At 45.8% G+C, this 20,350-nt stretch overlaps 1 protein-coding gene across 1 annotated transcript in view; it reads right to left on the bottom strand.

The window, feature by feature from the left end:
• Nucleotides 1–20,350, bottom strand: part of PKD1 (polycystin 1, transient receptor potential channel interacting) — a 113,787-nt gene that overhangs the window by 8,900 nt on the left and 84,537 nt on the right. Inside the window, exons 19-37 of the mRNA XM_027863267.1 lie at nucleotides 18,698–18,911; nucleotides 17,817–17,976; nucleotides 17,257–17,409; nucleotides 16,507–16,651; nucleotides 15,635–16,249; nucleotides 13,418–13,574; nucleotides 12,450–12,702; nucleotides 10,906–11,101; nucleotides 8,135–8,305; nucleotides 7,877–8,020; nucleotides 7,152–7,362; nucleotides 5,483–5,609; nucleotides 5,020–5,136; nucleotides 4,282–4,331; nucleotides 3,818–4,011; nucleotides 3,032–3,125; nucleotides 1,679–1,797; nucleotides 1,384–1,586; nucleotides 887–1,081 (exon numbers count right to left, since the gene is read on the bottom strand). Coding sequence (XP_027719068.1) covers nucleotides 887–1,081; nucleotides 1,384–1,586; nucleotides 1,679–1,797; nucleotides 3,032–3,125; nucleotides 3,818–4,011; nucleotides 4,282–4,331; nucleotides 5,020–5,136; nucleotides 5,483–5,609; nucleotides 7,152–7,362; nucleotides 7,877–8,020; nucleotides 8,135–8,305; nucleotides 10,906–11,101; nucleotides 12,450–12,702; nucleotides 13,418–13,574; nucleotides 15,635–16,249; nucleotides 16,507–16,651; nucleotides 17,257–17,409; nucleotides 17,817–17,976; nucleotides 18,698–18,911 — 3,518 coding nt within the window. The remainder of the gene's footprint in view (nucleotides 1–886; nucleotides 1,082–1,383; nucleotides 1,587–1,678; nucleotides 1,798–3,031; nucleotides 3,126–3,817; nucleotides 4,012–4,281; nucleotides 4,332–5,019; nucleotides 5,137–5,482; nucleotides 5,610–7,151; nucleotides 7,363–7,876; nucleotides 8,021–8,134; nucleotides 8,306–10,905; nucleotides 11,102–12,449; nucleotides 12,703–13,417; nucleotides 13,575–15,634; nucleotides 16,250–16,506; nucleotides 16,652–17,256; nucleotides 17,410–17,816; nucleotides 17,977–18,697; nucleotides 18,912–20,350) is intronic.

The raw sequence follows: 20,350 nt of genomic DNA, 5'->3' as shown, positions 1-20,350 counted from the left end.
ATGGCTCCAGAAGATACCGTATTTGCTAGTTGTATGAGGTATAGAATTGGTCTCTCATCTACCCCAATGGTTTATTTCTTAACTACTTTAGACATATGTATATTTATTTTGCTTTATTGTGTGTATGTGCATGTATGTATATGTGTGTGCATGCATATGTGTGTGTGCATGTGTGTAAAGCACTGAATTATTCAGTATGGCTAGAGTGTGTAGGGAAGGGACATGAGATAAAACTGAAAAGACAGCTGATAGAGGGGCCTTGAATGCCAGGCTAAGAAATATGAACTTTATTCTGTATGCATTGGGAAACTATTGAAAGCTTTTGAAAAGTGATATAGGAAGATTAATTTGGCAGCATGTTCACAGTGATTTGAGGGGGAAAGATTTTGATCCAGAAAACTGGTTAGGAGACTACTGTATAGGAATGATGTAATGGGGCCCTAATCCAGGATGGGGGATGGGGCCATGGGAATGGAAAGGAAGGGAAGGATGTGATAAATATTGCAAAGGAAGAGAAGCAAGGAGACTTGGTAGCTGATTGGTGTGGGTGGTGAGGGAGAGGGAGGAGTGGAAAATGACACCCGTGTTTCATTCGAGCCTGGGTGACGGGGAAGATGCTGGTGCCATTAATAGCAACAGGGAAGTCTGGAGGAGGAGCAGACTGGCAGGTAAGATAATGCTATTCGTCTGACATGTTGAGTTTGAGGTGGGACACGCAGGTGGAGAGGTCTGGGAGGCAGAAGCGCCAGAGTCCTGCGGCTACCTCTGCAAGGAGCAGAAGCCACCAGCCTCTCCCCCTCCTGCTCTGAGGCTGGACCTGCTGGCAGTGGCAGATGCAGGGACAAGGAGAGGTCTAATGAAACCATCTGGCCAAGTCCAAGGTCACCTTGAGCATCCTGTGCAGTAGCTTGACTTTCCGAGCCTCCTCCTTGGCCTGGAAGAGGGCAAAGCCCTGCGGGGGCCGCACTCGGGGGATCCGCTCACACACGGGCTCCACGGCCGGACACTCCACCAGAGTGTCGTCCTCCTCTGGGTGGAGCCGCTTGGCCACTAGAGAGAAGTAGAGGGCTTCCAGCAGGACCTGGGGACCCGAGGGAGGAAGAGGTCAGCCTCCAGCTCGTGGGGCCTTTCCTCCTCTTCCGTGGCTCTGGCTCCAGCAGGAGGAGCGGAGTAGGGCAAGGGGGTCAGGCACCTGCCCCTCCAGGTGGGAATGCATGTGTTGGCTTGTGGGTGGGTGTGAGTGGAGACAGACAGAAGGAAGAGGAAAGGGGCGGTGGTGAAGAGCAAGGCAGAGGTAGGGAGTAGGAGAAGAAGGAAAAGAGAAGCAGCCAGACAAAGAGAGGCGGGAGAGAGGGAGAGAATGGGGACGGGAGACACGTTCACCTTGAGAGGTTCCCAGACCAGGAATGAAGACAGAAAGCTGAAGATGCCTGAGATGAGCCACATGACGCCAACGCTGGACGTAAAGTCGGTGCCGATCCAGCCCGAGATGCCCACGGCCACCAGCACGAGCAGGAGGCTGAGCCCATGGGCAAGGGGGGCACACCACGGAGGAAGCAGCCGCTTCTGCAGACCCTCAGCCAGCCCTGCAGGGGACAAGGTGGAGCCCAGTCACACACATGGCAAGGAAAGGGGCTAGAGGGAAAGGACTGAGGGCACGGTGTGCCAGGAGGCCTACCTTCTCTGGTGAACTTTGCTGACTGGAACAGCTCCTTTGGGGGGGCCACGGGGGACAGTCCCTTCTCATTCAGCCTCTGTAGCATCAGTGTCTCAGTTTTTGCCCCCAGAGAGCCAGACCTGGGGAAAGGGTACAAGCTATGAGCTCACCTTAGTGCAGGGAGGGGGCAGGAAGGAGTGATGAGATCAGACGGATGGAAGAGGACACATCCAACTCTCTTATCTCTCAAAGAAATAACTTCAAGAGCAGTTGCTTTCAGATAGGGGTGGGCTCTAATCCCAGTTCAGACCTCAGTTGGGTAATTAAATCTTTCTGTGTTTTATTCTTCCCACCTGTGAAATGAGGAGATTTCCTTTTGGAGGAAAAGAAGGCACCACAGAAAGCCTCCGCAATGCTGATGCAGGGACCTCACTATAATGGTGTTCACTACAGAAGCCTCCTAAGGACCTGAAGACCCTACAATTATCCTCCTTGCTGAAGCATGAAGTCAGTTACTGAGTTACCAAGAGGTCTCTGGTATCAGCTATTCCGAGACAGGTGGACCTAATGACAGCGTCATAGCAAGGCTCGGGGACATTACTGTCATGCCTTGGGCTCTGTGGTCTTTAACTCATCTGCGTGATCCAGACCTCAGTTGGACAGAAGACAGGCCCTTCTGGATAGGGATCCAATCAATTAACCAAAAAGTATTTATTAAGAGCCTATAATCTGTGACAGACACTGGGCAAAGCATAGGGGACGCAAATACAAAGAATGAAACTACCCCTCCTGGCGAGGAGCTCATGCTCTATATAAATAGAGAGAAAATATATGTAAACTATATAAAGTATGAATATGGTGAGAATAAAAAAGATTTTTCCTGGTAAGACTGGAATGATGTTTTGTCCTGCCAAGTAAAGGATTCCCAGTCCCTTCCTTATTATTCACACACACACACACACACACACACACACACACACACACACTTGCTGGAGATCCAGGATTTATCTATTTATTATAAGCAATCACCTGACCAGTGGATAGGTTAGAAATCTGCTGGTTAGATGGCAGTTCTTTCTGTAGGTCCTACCCTCTGGATTGCTGTCCACACATGTTTCCACGTTCCTATCAGACTAACATGGCAAGATGGACTCCCTTTCCAAATCACTGCTAATTCCTCTGTGCTAATTCCTTTGGAGAAAGGAGCTGGGAAATGGTCAAGAGAATCAGATTTTGAGCTCTTTCCCATTATACCACAGACGTATTGCCTTGCCCCCCAACCCAAAAGCTGAGCCCAGGAAGGTCTTGCCCCTCCCGGCCTGTTCCATCTCTGCCTCACTCCCCAAGATGATATCCTGCTCCCACTTCACTCACAGGCCAGTGAGGAGATCCGTTTCCAGGTGGGTGTCTCTAGCAGGGGCAACGCTGCTGTCCCCCTCAGCAAGTATCTGTCGGATCAGATCTTCGTCTAGAGGAAGAAGAATCAGCAGAGGAATGTTGGGTGTGAGTCAGGGTCAGGCCAAGCTCTGTGACCCCTATCCATCACTCACACTCTCCCAGCACCCCCCCCATCCCACCCAGAGGATGAGCTATCACTTTTCCCAAATGGCTCAGAACTGCTAGGGATATAGCTAGAAAGACTGGGGGGTTGTCTAAGGCTCAACCTAGAAACATCCTCTTTTTTGTTTCAGGAGGTAGACTCCTAAATATTTTATAATGTCTACAGTAAGTTTAAATGGAATTTCTCTTTCTATCTCTTGCTGTTGGGCTTTGTTGGTAATATATAGAAATGCCAATGATTTATATGGGTTTATTTCATAGCCTGCAACTTTGCTAAAGTTGTTTATTATTTCAAGTAGTTTTTTACTTGATTCTGTGGGATTCTCTAAGTATAACATCATGTCATCTGCAAAGAGTGATAGCTTTGTTTCTTCTTTGCCTGTTCTAATACCTTCAATGTCTTTTTCCTCTCTTATTGCTAAAGCTAATGTTTCCAGTACAGAAACATCCTCTTTTTTCATGGGAAAGCTGAAACAGGAAATCCTCCCTCCCTTAGTTTTTTGCACCCCTGCCTTGGTTTTCCATCAGAATAAAGGGGGTGCTATGATCCTAAGAAATTATGTGTCTTTCTTCATCCCAAACTAAGGCCTACCCACTCACCTGAGGTGGAGAAGTACTTGGTCTGGGAAGGGGGGCTGCCCAGGGAGAGACCATCTTCTTCCATGACCTCCAGGGCCTGAGTGTTTCCAGTCTGGGCCCGTACCAGCCTCTGAAGGGTGTTACCCATGATGGAAGGGTCACTGAGAAGGTCTGGCCAGCTAAGAGTGCCATCACTGGACTGCCAGCGCATCAGGCTGTGAGAAGCAAGCACACCCACCCGAGGAATACATGAGATCCTGACAAACACACATATCCACCTGACCAAACCCAGAGGAACCATGCAAGTGACACAAACCACGTCCTCCACAGGCAGACAGCATGGGACCATAGAAGAGCAATGCACACATGGCATGTGGGGAAAAAATATACACAGAATCCAGGCAGCCATTTATGCATGACGTGATACCTGAATGCATGTTCACATCTGCCTGAATTCAACATGATTTTGCTCTGGGGGCACCCACCTTTTAGAATCATCCAGAAACAAATCTGTTTTAGTTTGTCCAGAAAATGCCTGTGGAGAAGAACACAGCGCATCTCAGAGATATGATCTGGCCAGGGAGAATCACGGTCTTTGCCAACATCTTAGGGATACATGAACATTTTTAAAAAATTGTATTTCCAGGTAATTGGTTTCCTTTGTAATCCTATGTTTTATTTTATGAATTTAAAAACATTAATCTGAGAAGGGGGTCAGTAGACTTTACCAGACTGCCAGAGGGGTCCAGGATACACAAAAGGTTAAAAGCCCCCTGTCTGGGGGTCACTGGGACCTAACCGGAGAGCCTCAGCATCAAGTGTGAGTTCTCACAGTAATAAAATATGGCAATATAAGGTTTACAAAATGTCTTCTTCACAACAACCCTGCAAGGCAGACAAGGTAAGGGATTTTTGTTTGTTTGTTTGTTTGTTTTACAAATGAGGCACTGAGGCACGGAGAGGTTATGTATCATTCACAGTCACATAACTAGAAAGTGCCCAGAGGCGGGTACTTGAACCAAGGTTGACTGACTGGGGAATGGGCGTGGGAGTAGACAGTTCCCGAGATTCCATCCAGCTGGAACATTCTGTGTCTCTGTGATTTTGGGGTCCCTGAGACCAAGGCTCTTTCCACATGGGCTCTCAGTTGCTGAACAGCCATGCCAGGCTCCTTGTAACAAGGAGACAGGCCACATGCAAGGTCTATGCCCAGTCCCCATCACCTCAGCACGGAGCCCAGACAAAGTGAGGAAGGAACTGTCTAAGACCGATGTCTCCAGGTAGTTCTCAATGTCCAGCACCTGCTGCCCCCCAGGGCTGCGGTCAGGGCTTACTGATACCTGTAGGAAGAAGGGCACTCAGCCTGATGCACTTTGCACAGCGCCTGGCATATAGTAGGTGCTTCATAAATGTTTATTGACCAATTGAATAGTGCAGCTGCCTTTGCCCTTTCCTAGAGATCAGCTTGTTCAATTCTCTGCTTCTAAGTAGAAATATCGTATGTCCTAGTGAGCTGGAACAGGGCAGAAGACTGAATGAACTTGGGCAGCAAATCCCATCGACAATAAAGGATTGGCCCTCGAATCCACTCTGTCCCTACAAAAGGGTAACTCCCCCTCCCGTCCCACTCCTGTAGGTCCTGGTCCCTCTGTCTCAAGTCTACCCTGCCACTGGTCCTATCCTTACCTTGCTCCGGGACATTCGGAAGAGAAAGAGGATGACCAGGTAGAGGGGGTAGACAACGACACTGGACACCAGGCCAACAGCCACTGTGTCCACACTTAAAGGGATCAGGCTGGAAATGGGTACATTGCTGCAAGGAAGGAGGGAAACAAGCATTTATTAAGGGCCTACTATGTGCCAGGTACTATGTTAAGTGCTTTATATTGTTATTTCATTTGTATCCTCACAACAACTCTGGGGGTGTTATTTTTATTCCCCTTTTACAGTTGAAGAAACCGAGACAGACAGGTTAAATGACTTGCCCAGGGTTATACAGCTGGTAAATGTCAGAGGCCAAATTTGAACTCAGGTCTTTCTGATTCCAGGCCCAGTTCTGAGGGGATTTATATCACTTTGTCACAGAGAAAAAGGTAGTAGCTAAAACATTCTTTATACAAATAGGGTCAAATTTAGATAATTGGAGTAATATTCATTGTTCATGGGTAGGTAAAGTCAATATAATCTACAAAATGACAATTTTACTTAACTAACCTATTCAATACCATCCCAATTAAATTACTAAAAAATATTTTACAAGTTAGAAAAAATAATAAGAAAATTCATTTGAAAGAACAAACAGGTCAAGAATTTCAAAGAAATTAAGGAAAAATGTAAAGGAAAGAGATTTAGCAGTACCAGACCTTAAATATTACAAGGTAAGACCATTGTTGAAGTGTAAAATGGATAATTTTGATTATTTTAAATTAAAAATTTCTTGCATAAATAAAATTAATATAGCTGGGATTGGAGGGAAAGCAGAAAATCAAGAAGAAACTTTCATAGACAAGCTTTCAGATAGGATGTGATTGTGATGGAATACTGCCATGAGGTAGGAAATGACAAGCTGGTTCATTTAGAAAAACATGGAAAGACTTGGACCTATGAAGGAAGAGGCTATCCACCTCCAGAGAGGAAACTGACAAATGGAAATATGCATAGCATGGTCTTACATACATGTATAGGTGTATGTGCATGTATATATACATATATACATATGTATATGTGTGTGTTTGTAGATATGTATGTATATGGATATATATTCGCATTTAATTGTAGCCTTCTCTACAGCAAGGGGAGGACAGAGGGAGGGAGAACAAAAATAAAATAAAAAGTACACAGGAGAGAAAAAAAGAAAACCTAGAAGGAAGCATAGAAAAGTTGAGTTGCTTTGAAAACGATGTGTAGGATTCAGTACATAGGTTTTTCATGAAATGGAAATTTACTGTTTTATATTGAATCTTCTCTTATATTCTTCTGTGTACATGGAAATGCTCTTCTTTTTTTCTTTTTTTCATTTTGTATTTAAGTTTAAAATGAATAAAAGATTTAAAATTTAAAAAGACAGAGAAAAAAGTAATAGGAAAATATGGCAGAAGCCAGAGAGGTTTAGGTAAAACCAAAAGGAAGAAAGTCTCTGATAATGAGGTGGAGCAGGTACTGCCACAGGAGAGCATGAGAAGTCTATCTCTTGCCTACCCTTGTCTATCCTTGAAGGAGTGTGTATTTGGAAGATGAACGGACCTGATGGCATGAACCTTGGCCACTTCACCTTGGGGGATATCATTGGGAAGGGTTGGAGATGAGATATTACTGCCCAGGATGACTAGGGGAGGGGTGGGGGAGAAGTACCCACCTGTGATTGACATCTCCCACAACTCCATACCACACAGCATTGGCACCTAGGAAGAGGCAGATGAGGAGAGCACAGCAAGTAGCCCGCTGGACCCGAGTGAAGCGGCTTCGTGGGGGGCGGTCCCACAATGACAGCCAGATGTGCTTCTCAAAGAAGCCTCTCTGGAGTTCTGCTGTCAGCAGCCGCGGGAACCGGCGCAGGGTGGCATCACCTAGTGGGCACACAGAAAGGGGGAAAGGAAAGGCACCAAGGTTAGAAGGGAGATGAACATATTCATTCTCACACACACTTAGTTTCCCCCTTACATACACATTCAATTCAACACAGTGTGGAATAGTGAATAGAGGTCTTAACATGGAGTCAGCAAGACCTAGGTTCAAATTACCCTTCAGGCACTTGCTGTGTGACCCTGGGCAAGTCACTTAACCCCTCTCTCTGTTTTCTCATTTATAAATGAGAAGACTGGGCGCAATGGCTGGCCTCTAAAATTCCTTCCAGTTCTAAACCTATGTTCCTCAGTCTCACATACCCAAACGCTTACTCCCATGCTTACTGTCACACAGACAGAGATGTATCACAAGCATGGGGGTTTCTTTCTTGGATGGAAACAAGAATCTGAAAAGTGAAAAATCAGAAAACTCATGGAAGGTATAGGGTTAAAATCAAGGGAAGGGAAGCTGGGGAAAAGACTTAAAGAAGGGATCCAGAGGCTGAGGAAGGCTTACTGGCTGCTAGGACTTCCTTCTCCACCAGACCCCCATTGTCCTCAGTCTCCACTGACAACCAATCATTCACCAAGAAGAAGGCGCTTCGGCCAGTCTGTAGATCCCGGACAATAATGTGCTGCAGGAACCAGGCTGGGCTAAGCCCTAAGGAGAGAAGACAGGAAGCCTTCGAGGTTTGGGCCATGGCTCAGAGGAAGCAACCGGTTCATGGTGGGCAGAGGAAGGAAGGTCCCGCCTGGCCAAGCCCTCTCCCCACACCTTTGTTGTCATGCCACACTCGGATCTTCCACACGCTTCCAAGGCTTCGCTGTGTGGCAATTTGGAAGATATCTAGACTGTTTCGATGGAAAGCACTCTCTCCATCCAGGTGCCGGTGTCCACTTCTGCCATCTGCCCCATAAAGGGTGATGCCCACATGGGCTGTTGTGCCTAGACAGGGAGGGAGGGAAGGTAAAGAGACTTTAGCATAGAGAGGCTAGGGAGAGGGTTTTTGCAAAGGCACAGTGAAAGCCATCAGTCTGGGGGATTGGAGGGGCTAAAAAGAGCTTTGGAGCTGCCCAGCAGGAGCTAGGAACCTGGAAGAGGGGCAGGAATGATATTTATGAGCTCAGATTTCTATACACAAGGTATGGGCAATAAAGCAAACTAGAGATCTTTGTGCAAAAAGATGAATTGTAATTGCACAGGTATCACTGAGATTTGGTGATGATCTACCACAGACAATGTAATGCAATATTGTTTTGCCATGAGAAATAATAAATGTGAAGAATTCAGAGGCTTGTATGAACTGATGCAGAGCAAAGACAGGAGGATCAGGAGAATGATTTATACAATAACCATACAAATGTAACAGTAAATAAACACCAATGAAAGGTTACAGAGCTCTGATCAATGCACTGGATCATTGGATCACCAATGATGAGTTAGAAGGGACTTTTGAGGTCATTTAGCCTAATCCCACTTGTTTTTATGGATGAGGAAACTGAAGGGTCAGAGTTGAGATCTGAACTGTGGTCATCTGACCCTAAACCCAGCATTACATCCACTACCTCAGGCTTCCTCTCAGTGGACCAGTGGTGAAGCATGCCTCCCTTGCCATGAAAAACTTGTATTCCCTGGGGTCTCTGCCCTCATGCCAGGCTAAGCCCATTTTCCCTTTTGACTGAGTTACTAAACTGGTGGCTTAGGGAAGGTCACAGACATTAGTATTATTTACCTGGATTTATTCCAGTAAGGACTCTTTGTTATCAAGTCTCTTAAAATATCTTTGTAGACAGGATAGGGAGATGTGGGCTAGAAGATGCAGCTGAATTATATAAACCCCTGAACAACTTGACCTAAATAGCAAGAATTAGGAACTGCTTTTATCCTGAACGAAGATCTCTAATAAGTGCCATGTGTGGCCTGTCAATATTTTCATTAGTGACTCGTATGAAGATAATGTGCTTATCAAATTGATGGATGCTACAAAAGCTATGAGACTGCTGTGGTCTAAAGGAAACACAACTGAACTTATTAGAAAGACCTGAGTTTGAATCTTGGCTCCAATACTTACTACCAGTGTAACCCAGGTTAGCTGCCTCCCCTCTCTGGGCCTCAGTTTCCTCCTTTGTATAATGAAGGGGCTGGACCAGATGGTCTTTTAAAGTCCAGATCCTATGAGCCTAACTACCGAGTTGAACAACAGAATCAAGATCTAGAATGATCTCAACAGGCTAAAACAAATAAGTTTGGAATTGTGGGCTAAAACTAATAAGATGAAGTATAATAGGGGCAAGCGTAACATCTTACACATAGCTTAAAAAAATTCAGTTGTACAAACTCAAAACAAGGAAGGCAAACCTAAGCAGTTAGGTCATTCAAAAAAGACCTGAGGACTTCAGTGGAATGCAAACTCAATGAGTTGAATATCAGTGAAAAATGAATTCATTCTCAGGCAGCCTTCCAAAAATTTAGCATTGGAAGAAGGACAGTGGTGGGAGTCCCATAGCACTCGACTCTGCTTTGGTCGCATTGTAAGCACTGGGCTCAATCCTGAGAGCCATATTCTAAGAAGGACCTTGACAAGCAGGATTATGTTCAGATGGGCAACCAGGAGGGCGAGGAGACTCAGGACCTTGTCCTGTAAGGATCAGTTGAGAGAAATCAGGATTGTTTAGCCTAGAGAGAACTCAGGGGGCCCACGATTGCTATCTTCACATATCTAAAGAGCTGTCCCATGGTAGAGGGAGTCAGTTGATTTTATTTAGCCCCAGAGGCCAGAACTAGAAACCAATGGATCATTGAATCATCAATGGGTGGAACTGATGGGTGGAAGTTACTGAGAGATCAATTTCAGCTTAAAATAAGGAAAGACTGTCTAATAACTAGAGCTGTCTGAAAGTGGAAAGGTCTACCTCAGGAGCGTTTGAATTGCTTATTATTAGACGTCTTCAATCAGAAGTTGGAAGACTATTTGTCAGGGATTCCTGTTCAAGTAGGACAGGATGGATGGCCTCCAAGATCTCTTCCAACTCTGATTCTAATTTTGTCCTCAAGATCTCAGCCCTTAAATAAGGAGGGTTAAGGCCAAGGTGATCTAGTAAAGGTGAGAAGGTGGTAAGCAGGCATGGTAAATAATAACAATAATGATAATGATAATAATAATAATAATAGCTAGCACTTGCAGAGTACTTTAAAGTTTTCAAAGCTCTTTACATACATTATCTCATTTTCATCCTCACAATAACCCTGGGAGGTAATGCTGTTATTATCCCCATTTGATAGCCGAAGAAAATAAGGCAAACAAAGGTTGAGTGACTTTCTCAGGGTCACACAGCTAGTTAAGTGTCTGAGGCCACATTTGAACTCAGGTCTTCCTGACACTCTATCCACTGTACTCCCTAACTGCCTCTGTGCTAGGGGATTTAAGCTAGGCTGTCCACATTCGGCCCCAAGGCCAGGCTAACCCTTCCCACAGCCCCCACCCAGTCCCTGCCCGCCCCCTCCCGGCCCCTGCTGCCAGTCCAGCTGTCTCTGCCTGCTTTCACCTGAGCCCTGGCCCCAGCCAGTCTTGACAAGTATCTCATACTTGAAGCGACCATTCTTCCCACAGAAGGGGATGATGCTCACTCGGCTGACGTCCATCAGGTCCAGCTTGTGGACAATCAAAGCTGTCACTGCATAGGTGGCCAGGCACACAGCGCAAGTTAGGAGCACAATATAGTTGATGCCTGGAGCTGGGTCCTGTGCCAAGAGAAAGATTGTCAGGCCAAGGCTGACGCTAGCTCCATCATGACCACCACACCCACTCAGGACCCTGATCCCCCAAGCAGTCCCCATCCGTCTTAACTACTTTCCAGCCACACTAGTCTCTTTGCCTTCACAATCCCCCTTCTCCTAAAAAAAAAAAAAAAAGTCCTATTTTACTTTATTTCGAAGGCAATCAGGGTTAAGTGACTTGCCCAGGGTCACACAGCTAGTAAGTATCTGAGGTTGGATTTGAACTCAGGTCCTCCTGACTTCAGGGCCCATGCTCTATTCACTGTAGCACCTACCTGCCCCACTGTTTCATCTAGCCATTTTGTTTTTGTTTTGGGGGTTTTTTTTGGGGGGGGGAGGCAATTGGGGTTAAGTGACTTGCCCAAGGTCACACAGCTAGTAAGTGTCTTCTTGACTCCAAGGCCAGTGCTCTATCCACCACCACCTAGCGGCTCCAAAGACTCCTATTTTAAATGAACTTAGAGAGAATTTTTGAAAGAAGCCTTGCAGTGAATCCTTTTGTCAGCAGAGAACATTTTTTTAAAATGGAGTAATCCTCTTGTTAAGCTTTTCTTATTAGAATTCCTTGAAGCAAGGATCCCTGAAATCTCTGGGTTGCTTGGTCTTCATTGAGCTTTAGGGGGCAGGGACTATTTCTCCTGATCCCAGTGCTGAGCCCCAGAGCCGGGCACATAAATGATGAAGAAATGATTTTCACTCACTCACTCATTGATTCATTGATTCATTCAGCTTCTCAGTAGTAAGTGCCCTTTTCCTCTTGAAAATACTTTGTATCTACTTTATATCAATCTTTTTTTTTTTAATATTGTATCTACTTATTTTTTCCTCAACTATAAAAATGGGATAAGAACACTACCTACTTCGAAGGGCTGTTGTCAGGATCAAATGAGATAATATTTGTAAAAAAGGCTGATCACAAATGCTTGGCACATATACTTATGCAAATACTTAATCTCCTCCCTTCCCCTCTCCCATTTATCTGTATTCATGTAGTGGTCATACCTCCCCCAGTAAAATGTAAGCCCCTTGAGGGCAGAGATTGTTTTGATTTTGTCCCCGTATCCCCAGCACCTAGCACAGTTATTTGTATGTAGTAGGTACTTAATAAATGTTTTTGGAATTGTACCAAACTGAAATCCCCTGTCTCTCCCCTACCCCCATCCTTCCACTTTCCATTTCTTATCCAGTGCTAACATACCAGCTTGGGGTTAACCAAAGGGAATTCATTTCCACATAGCCCATTCTCCCCACCCAGGGCAACCACAGCATTTGCCCCAAATGCAAAGACCCTAAAGGAATGGAAATTACTCACAGGGATGATGAATTTGATGGAGCTGGGTGGAACAAAGAGGCTAGCACCAAAGGCTGTGAGGTGGCGGGTGAGGCAGACAGCCTGGCTGGGGGTGGTCTCTTCCAGGGGCACGATGCCCTCTGTCTTCCACATCATCTCCTTCTCATTGAAATACTGGCACAGCGACGTGTAGAGGCCCACCGTCACTTCGACCTCGGACCAACGGAAATGGCTGGTCATATTCAGGTAGTAACTTGCTGTTGTATCGTCCGTCCTAGACAGCAGAGGCAGAAATAGGGTCACAGTTCAAGGACCCTGGAAAAGGTGTCCTGGACCATCTCTCTATGGACCCATAGCTCCCATATCTGCTCTACCTCTAGCTGTAGCCCCAGGACCTCATTACTTCAGCTGTGATTAGAGTACAGGGGTTCTTAACTTTTTTGTGTCACGGACCCCTTTGGGGGCTTGGCAAAGCCTATGGACCCTTTTCAGAAGGCATTATTCTCCAAAGTGTGCAAAGCTTTTCAGAATAATATGCTCCAGGATGATATTTTTAAATGCATAAAATAAAATATACATATAGGATTTCAAAGGAAACCAATTATGCTGGAATAGTTATAAAAATATTTTTAAAAACAAGTTTTTAAACTTGTTTTATAAAAAAAAAAAACAACAACCCCAGCATGAGAACCCATAGAGGAGCCACTTAGACTCTGCTTTGGGAGACCGGATGACAAAAGAACTTGAACAGGAATCAGGAAACTGAATTCTACCCCAAACTCTCTGTGGTACCAGGGCTAAGTCACTTCTTAGCTTTCTCCTCTGTCAGATGGGGATGATGTTTTTCCTCACAGGGTACATATGAAAACAGTTGGAAAACTTAGACTGCCTCACCGAATGGAAGGTATTCTGATTTCTTCTTCTCTTCTACTCAGTTGTTCCTTCACACAACATTTCCCGGGGCCCCTGTGCAGAAAAGAAGCCCTTACCCTGGAGAGATGAAGAAGGTGTAAGGCCTGTGGTCACCTCCAGTCAATGCCTTTAACCCAATCTTCTTGCTGGCCGTGCAGTTGTACTCATTGGGCTGGGGAGCCGAGTGCAGATAGACAGCCAGGAAGGGCTCGGGCTCCTCAGACAGGTAGCGCTCTGGGACGTGGCACAGGGACAAAAGTTACCTTTGCAATGGCTGAGCCACCCCAGCGAAGCCCCAGGACCCATGGCAGGCATGGCTCTAGCAGATCCTGGGACCTCCAGGACACAGGGCCAAGGACAGTGTGTGAGCTGGTATGATCTGAAACTGGGGCAAATTCTTTGCACTAAGCCTAGGTTTGAGAAAGTGAGTATGGGCATGTGTTTATAGAGGAGGTGGGAGGGATTCAGAATTTGAATAGTGGGGCTTTTCATAAATGACCCTGTAAATGATCTATAGTCTCCTTCCCTTTTTTTTTAAAACAAGCATTTATTAAACACCTACTATGTGCCAGGCACCACACTAAGTGATTTACATATGTGATCTCATTAAACTTTCACAAGCCTGAGAAGTAGGTGTTATTATCACCCCCATTTTACAGATGAAGAAATTGAGGTACGTAGAGGATAAGTGACTTTCTCTAGGTCATAGAGCTAGTTAAGTGTCTGACGCAGGATCTGAACTCTGGTCTTCCTAACTCCAGGCCCAGAGCTCTATCTATTGTACCACCTGGCTGCCTTTTTCCTTTTGTTTTCCAGATAATTCCCAAGATACCTGGGCCAAGCCAGGAAAAGTTGGGACCAGGCCCAGAGGGATGAAGGGAACATGTAGTTCTCTCTCCTTTCCAAAGCTGAAGAGACATTATTTTTGCATTTCCAATGAATATACATATTACTTTTTATTATGGGGAACCAACTGCTTTATTAATCACATCTCATATTTATATAGAATTTTAAGAAACATTTTATGTACAATATCTCATATGAGCCTTACAATAACTCTATGAGATAGGGTGCAGTTATTACCCCCATTTCAGAGATAAGGAAACTGAGTCTCAGTAACTTGCTCATACAGCTAGTAAAATGTCCAAGGCAAGAATTGAGCCCAGGTCTTTCCAAATTCTGAGTCTAGTGCTCTATCTGCTGTGTCATGCTGCCTAGTTCAGGGGGAAACAATAAATATGCCTCTTTGCCACATTCCAGAAACATGGCTTTTTTATTTTTTATGGTGTTGTCAAAAAAGACCAACCAAAAACCAGCAACAACAAACAAATCAACAAACCACTAGACTGAATTAGGAGAGCTGAGATCTGTAGTCTTGATCTAAGCCAAATGAATTTATGAATCAATCAGTCTTGGAGAGGTCATCTAACCTCTCTGCACCTCCATGTGCTCATCTGTAAAATGGAGATTTCATCTCTCGAGCTTCCTAATAATAGTTAGCAGCCCCAATTTAATTTAAGTGTAGTTTTGACTGTGTCAATCCTCAGTAACTCCTTATTGCCTCTAAGATACTGCCCCTTCTGTCTAGCTTTTAAAGCCCTCCTCAACCTTGCCCTGACCTATCTTTCCAGCCTCACTGGACGTCACTCTTTATTCCTCACTCTGCACTTCAGCCAAACTAGCTTTCGTCACTCACAGAATTCATCTCCGGTCTCTGTGCCTTTCGCTTGGCTGTCCCTCACGCCTGGAAATCCCTCTCCACCTCTGCCTCACAGAATCCCTCTCCTCCTTCAAGCAGCTCTGGCACCACTTTCTGCATGAAACTGTTCCTGATCCCCACTAACTGCCATTCTTCTCTCCCTAAATACCTTGCATCTGACAACTTTGTATTTATCCTCTTTATATTTATTCAATATGTACTCAAATATGTTGTGGCCTCCCATTAGAATGCATGCTTCTTGCAAGAAGGAATGATTGTTTCATTCTTCATACCTTTATTCTCAGTACCTACCAGTGGTGCCTGGCACACAGTAGGTGCTTAATGAATCTTGTTGATTGGCTGATTTATAAGGTTTACAAAGTTTACTCATTTGGTAACTATATTCTAGGGCTGATAATAGGAAGAAATAATATAATGGATGTCAAATCAGTTGTAAAGGATATAAAAAAAAAAGCCCACAAGAGAAATGTTCCACTGCCCTCGAGGACTTGCCTCCTTCTGTTATGGGCTAGGGCCCTTACATTCTCTGTCACAGACCACCCCCCCCCAAGGATACTGAGCCCACTATACCTACCATTCAGCACAGTGTAGTTAAGTCGGAAGTGCAGACCAGCCTCAGGGTTGTGGTTTTGAGGGTCAATGATGGCGCTGACAGATGTGCGAGGCTGGATGATAGCAGTGTCGGTAGAGAGGACTTGGTCCCCACCCCCTCCGCTGGTGTTGTTAGATACCTTGACAGTAATGGCCTTCTCGGAGCCCAGCCGCTCTATTGGGATCTGGGCCCCTGCCTGAGTCTGGAAGGCCATGGAAGCCACCTTAGTGGAGACTGTGTAGTTGCTGATGTAGCCGAAGGGAAAGGGGTTGGAGTCTACGAGGAAGATGAGCTGGATGACGTCAGTGAGGTCAGAGAAGGTGCTGTTGAAAGCAGGTGGGATGGAAAACTGGCAATCAGAAGTGTTCTCATAACACAGCAGGCTGAAGGGGTCCGAACGTTTGCCTCGAGCCACAATCTCTTCCCCCGCTAGGGTCAGCGGTTCCTCATTCAGCACTCGAGATTTCATGAGGATTCGCATTAGGTCAGATGAGAGGTTATAAGCCTTGGAGGCCACTAGAAGGGTGTGGGGTTTGCTGCATAGCTCTGTAGGCTCTAGGTCTTGGGTATCTGAGTTTACCAGGTGAATGAGGTCACCTGAGGGAGATAAAAAAGTGAGGCAGTTAGTGCCAGCCCCAAAGTATTAGTCCCAGCATGCAAAGCATTTGGCTGGACCTTCAGTAGAACGTGTGGCAAGTGGGAGACATGGCCACTGACTTTGGAAACCCTTAATCTGATAGGGAAGTCCCTGTTGGGAGGAAAGGAGTGCTTTCCCTTCCCCATTTTCTTTTCCAGCCCTCTCCCTGGACTCTGCCATCACCCATTCCCTATGGTAGGCTTCCTTCCTGGCTGACCAGTGATGTTGAGGATGTTGTCCGCAATGGCCGTGGGGGTCACTGTGCCTTGCGTGGTCTCATTTTGCAGGATGGCCATCATGTTCTCCAGCTTGTTCAGGGTTTTTTTCAGGCAAGAGTGGCATACAAACTCCTTACTTGCTACCTGCAGGGAGAGAGCCCAGTGACATAGGCTCACCCTCCTGTCATCCTTCCTCCCGTATCCAGTATGTCTGGGCAGACAGGTGCCATTGCTCTCTTCCCCAGAAAGGATTTGTGAGGTTCTACATCACCTCCTCCTTCATCATCAGTCCCAACCCTTCACATTTATTAATCTCCCTCATTCACAGCATGGTCCTCCACTACTCCACATGCCCCTCACGCCTGGCTTCCTAACACTATGAATCATTACCTCCTCATTGTTCCCCATCCCCCATTCCCTTCTCATCTTTGCCTTGGTGGCTTCTTTCCCATGGTGGGCTCATCTGCTCACCACAATTACCCTTGTTCTTTCTGACAACCTCTGCACCCCGAGAGCTTACCCTAACACTCAGATAAGGCAAAATAATCAAAGATCTGAGAAGTACTGATTCAGTTTGATTAAAAGAAACACTAATGAAAAGAGAGGTCAGCTACCTCTCAGCCACCCAACCTGCAGGAGAAACATACTAGCCTGAGTCAGTTTCCCTAGGGCATCCATCCTGCAGGATGGGTCTGAGCTTGTAGAGAGGAAACAGGCGTATGGAGAGGGAGTAGGGTGGCTTAGCATACCGTGCACTGGGCCAGCGCAGCTGAAATCTGCTGAATATCATCTACAGTGTTGACACGAAGGGAAACAAGGATCTCAGTAATATTTCTTCGCATCAGCACACGGAGGTGCCTCTCATGGCTGGCCTCTTCCTCTGAAGATGTCACCTGTTCATACTGATGAGACAAGAAGAAATAGGTGCTTCATATGAGCACAGAGAAACCTTGGGGTTTGTACACAGCTCCTCACACACACCTCAAATTCCCCTGAGCAATTAATGATCTTTAAAAAAAGCCTCTGATCTACTGACAGAGGGCTGGGATTTTTTCCATTTTCGTCTTTGCATCCCAAGCACCTAGCACAGAGCTTAATAAATGATTATTGATTGATTGATCTGCAGTGGTGGTCAGGGAATGAAGAAGGTAACCACTTTAGATCCCTCCTTTACAAAATCAGTCTAAGTAACTCAGGAAACGATCTTTTTAATTTCAACCATAACATTGATCAACTGCCCTGAGGCTGCCCAGTCTCTTGTCTCCTCCCTTGGTCCCACATCCAGGGTAGGGGTGGAGATAGCACTGACCTCATTGAGGACGGTGATGAGGGCCAAGGAGTACTCGATGACATGCTGGGGGTCGGCCTGTTTCACCAGCCCGGGCAGGACTGTCTCGGTCAGGCTGTACAGCCAGTGGGTAAGACAGTGGAAGCCGGCAGAAGGCTCAGGCAAAGTAATAAGCAGAGACCTGGGAGGCAACAGCCAGGTAAGGGTGAGGATGAGGCCTGGGTAGCAATGACTGCCCAAGAGCAGAAGCTAGACTTCTAGGCTGGGCAGAGGAATGCACATGCCCAGCAGATCCTCATGACCTCCACACTCTCAAAAAAAATCGCTCTACCCACTCTCTTCTCCAGGAGACCTCCTCCCATGATTAGTTAGCCTTACTCCACATGGAACATTCATTTTCTTTTCATCTTTTCAATGCTCACAAGCTCATCCTGAAACATATCTGACTTGGATCATGGATGGAGAGCTGGGAGGGACCCTGGGGGTCATGAAAGTCACCCCTTTCATTTTAACAGATTAGGAAACCAAGGTCCAGAGGAGTTAGCCAACTAAGTTCACACAGATAGAAGGGGGCAGAACCAGGAATCAAACCCAGATCTTCTTATATCAAATCCAGCATCCCTCCACTGAATCAAACTGCTTGTTTGTATACTGCTTCCCAAAGATTCAAGTTTCCCCCAATGATATCTTTTGCCATCTATCTCAACCCTTCCTCTCTATCTCTGCCAACTCCTTGGGTGCCTAGCTTAGGAGATGTTCCACAAGGGGCCCTCAAATTACTTAGTACAGTGCCTGGCATACAGTAGGTGTTTAATAAATGTATAATGACTAACCGACTGGATGACAGACAATCTTGCGTAGGCTGGTGCCCCAAGGTTCAGAATGCTCCTTCGCCCCCTTACCTGTTCAGGGCTACCACAGCAGCGCCTAACTGGTCCTGCACAACCACAGAGAGGTCCACAGTGAAATGGGTCTTAAAGCCAGGGGGCAACACAGCTCCATATGCAGAAAGACTGCCTTTGTAGATGCAGAATTCCTCGCAGTAGCCTTGACGGCAGCGCCGCAAAAGTAAGGAATACACCAGTGGAGCATCCTCGTCCTCTGTGTCCAGCCAGCCTGCAAAAACCATAGCGCAGCATTGTCCCTCCAGAGCCCAGAACTTCTGATCATCCTACCTTGTCCTCCCTCCCTCTATCTCACCCTCCTCCACACCCTACCTTGGACACACCATGACAAGAGTCAGCACCCTATGTGGAGAACAGAAGGAAGATAAGGAAAGAAATAAACACTTAAGGCCTATTATGTGCTAGGCACTGTGCTAAGAACTTTACAAATATTATCTCACTTGATCCTCACAACAACCCTGGAAAGTAGATGCAGTGGGAAGTGGAGATGTGGAAATGGATCAAAGCCATAACTAAGAATTTGGACATCTTTTTGGTATTGAAATTGCTCTAAAAAGTCTCAAGTGACCTCCTAATTATCAACTCCAATTTTTTTTTTTCAAGTCTTTACCCTCTATGATCTTTAATTTTGTGGCAAATTCAGCAGCAGGGTTGGAGACAGAAGACAGTTCGCTCTATGTTGGGAATCACGGAAGGGGCAGGTGGGCACTGGGAGAGGACCAGGCCCCTCTGGGCTGGGGCTGTAGGACTGCTTCAAGGAGAAAGTGCAACCCCTAGATGTCAGCATCTTGGAGCAAAGCTCCAGTGGTCTCACCATAGTTATGGCTCTGTGATGGCTACATTATGGAGCTAAAGAGACTTTCAAGACAATGATGAGGTGAAATAGAATTATCCTGTTCTATGAAAAACTTTAAAAAAAGATGGAGCTCAGTGATGAACTTCAGAAATTGGGTAGACTGTGAAATCCTGTTCTCTCCTTGTTCCAGAACTCATCATCCCCTCTCTCTCTCTCGTGCATCTTCAAACTCAGCCTCTCTCCTGGCTCCTCTTCTGCCTACAAACATGCTCAGGTCTCCCCAATCAGAAACTTACCCTTGATCCTTCTACCCCATATTTCTCCCCTTTCACTGTCAATCTTCTTTAAAAGTTGTCTATGCCTGATGTCTCCACTTCTTCACTACCCACTCTGTCCTCAATTCGTAGCGGTTGGGTTTTTGCCTCCACTACCACCTCCATTGAACCTGCTCTCAACAGTCACCAGTGACTTCCTAATTGTCAATTCCAATAGCTTAAAAAAACTCAGTTCTCACTTTCTATGCTCTTTAAGTAGCTTTCAAGACTGTTAACTGTGCTTCCCATGGGGCACTCTTTTTTTCCTTTGGCCTCTGGGATACCACGCTCTACTCATTCTCCTCCTGCTTCTCTAAATACTCCTTTGTCTTCTTCTCAGGCCCTTAATGTGCATGTTGATTACATTGGGGAACACAGGTCTATCGCTGGTCCTCTTCCCTCTCTGTAATCTTTTTCTTGACAATCTCATTCACTTCCAAAGCTTCAATTATGCAGGAAACTCCCAAATCTGACCTCTTTCCTGAGCTTTGGAACCACATATCCCACTGACCACATGATATCTCCACTTGAAAGTCTCAC

This window comes from Vombatus ursinus, unplaced genomic scaffold (genome assembly GCF_900497805.2).
Source record: "Vombatus ursinus unplaced genomic scaffold, bare-nosed wombat genome assembly UNPS02014770.1, whole genome shotgun sequence".
NCBI classification, from domain to species: Eukaryota; Metazoa; Chordata; class Mammalia; order Diprotodontia; family Vombatidae; genus Vombatus; species Vombatus ursinus.
Note: the sequence above shows the minus strand (reverse complement) of the source record. Positions and strands in the feature narration are given on the sequence as shown.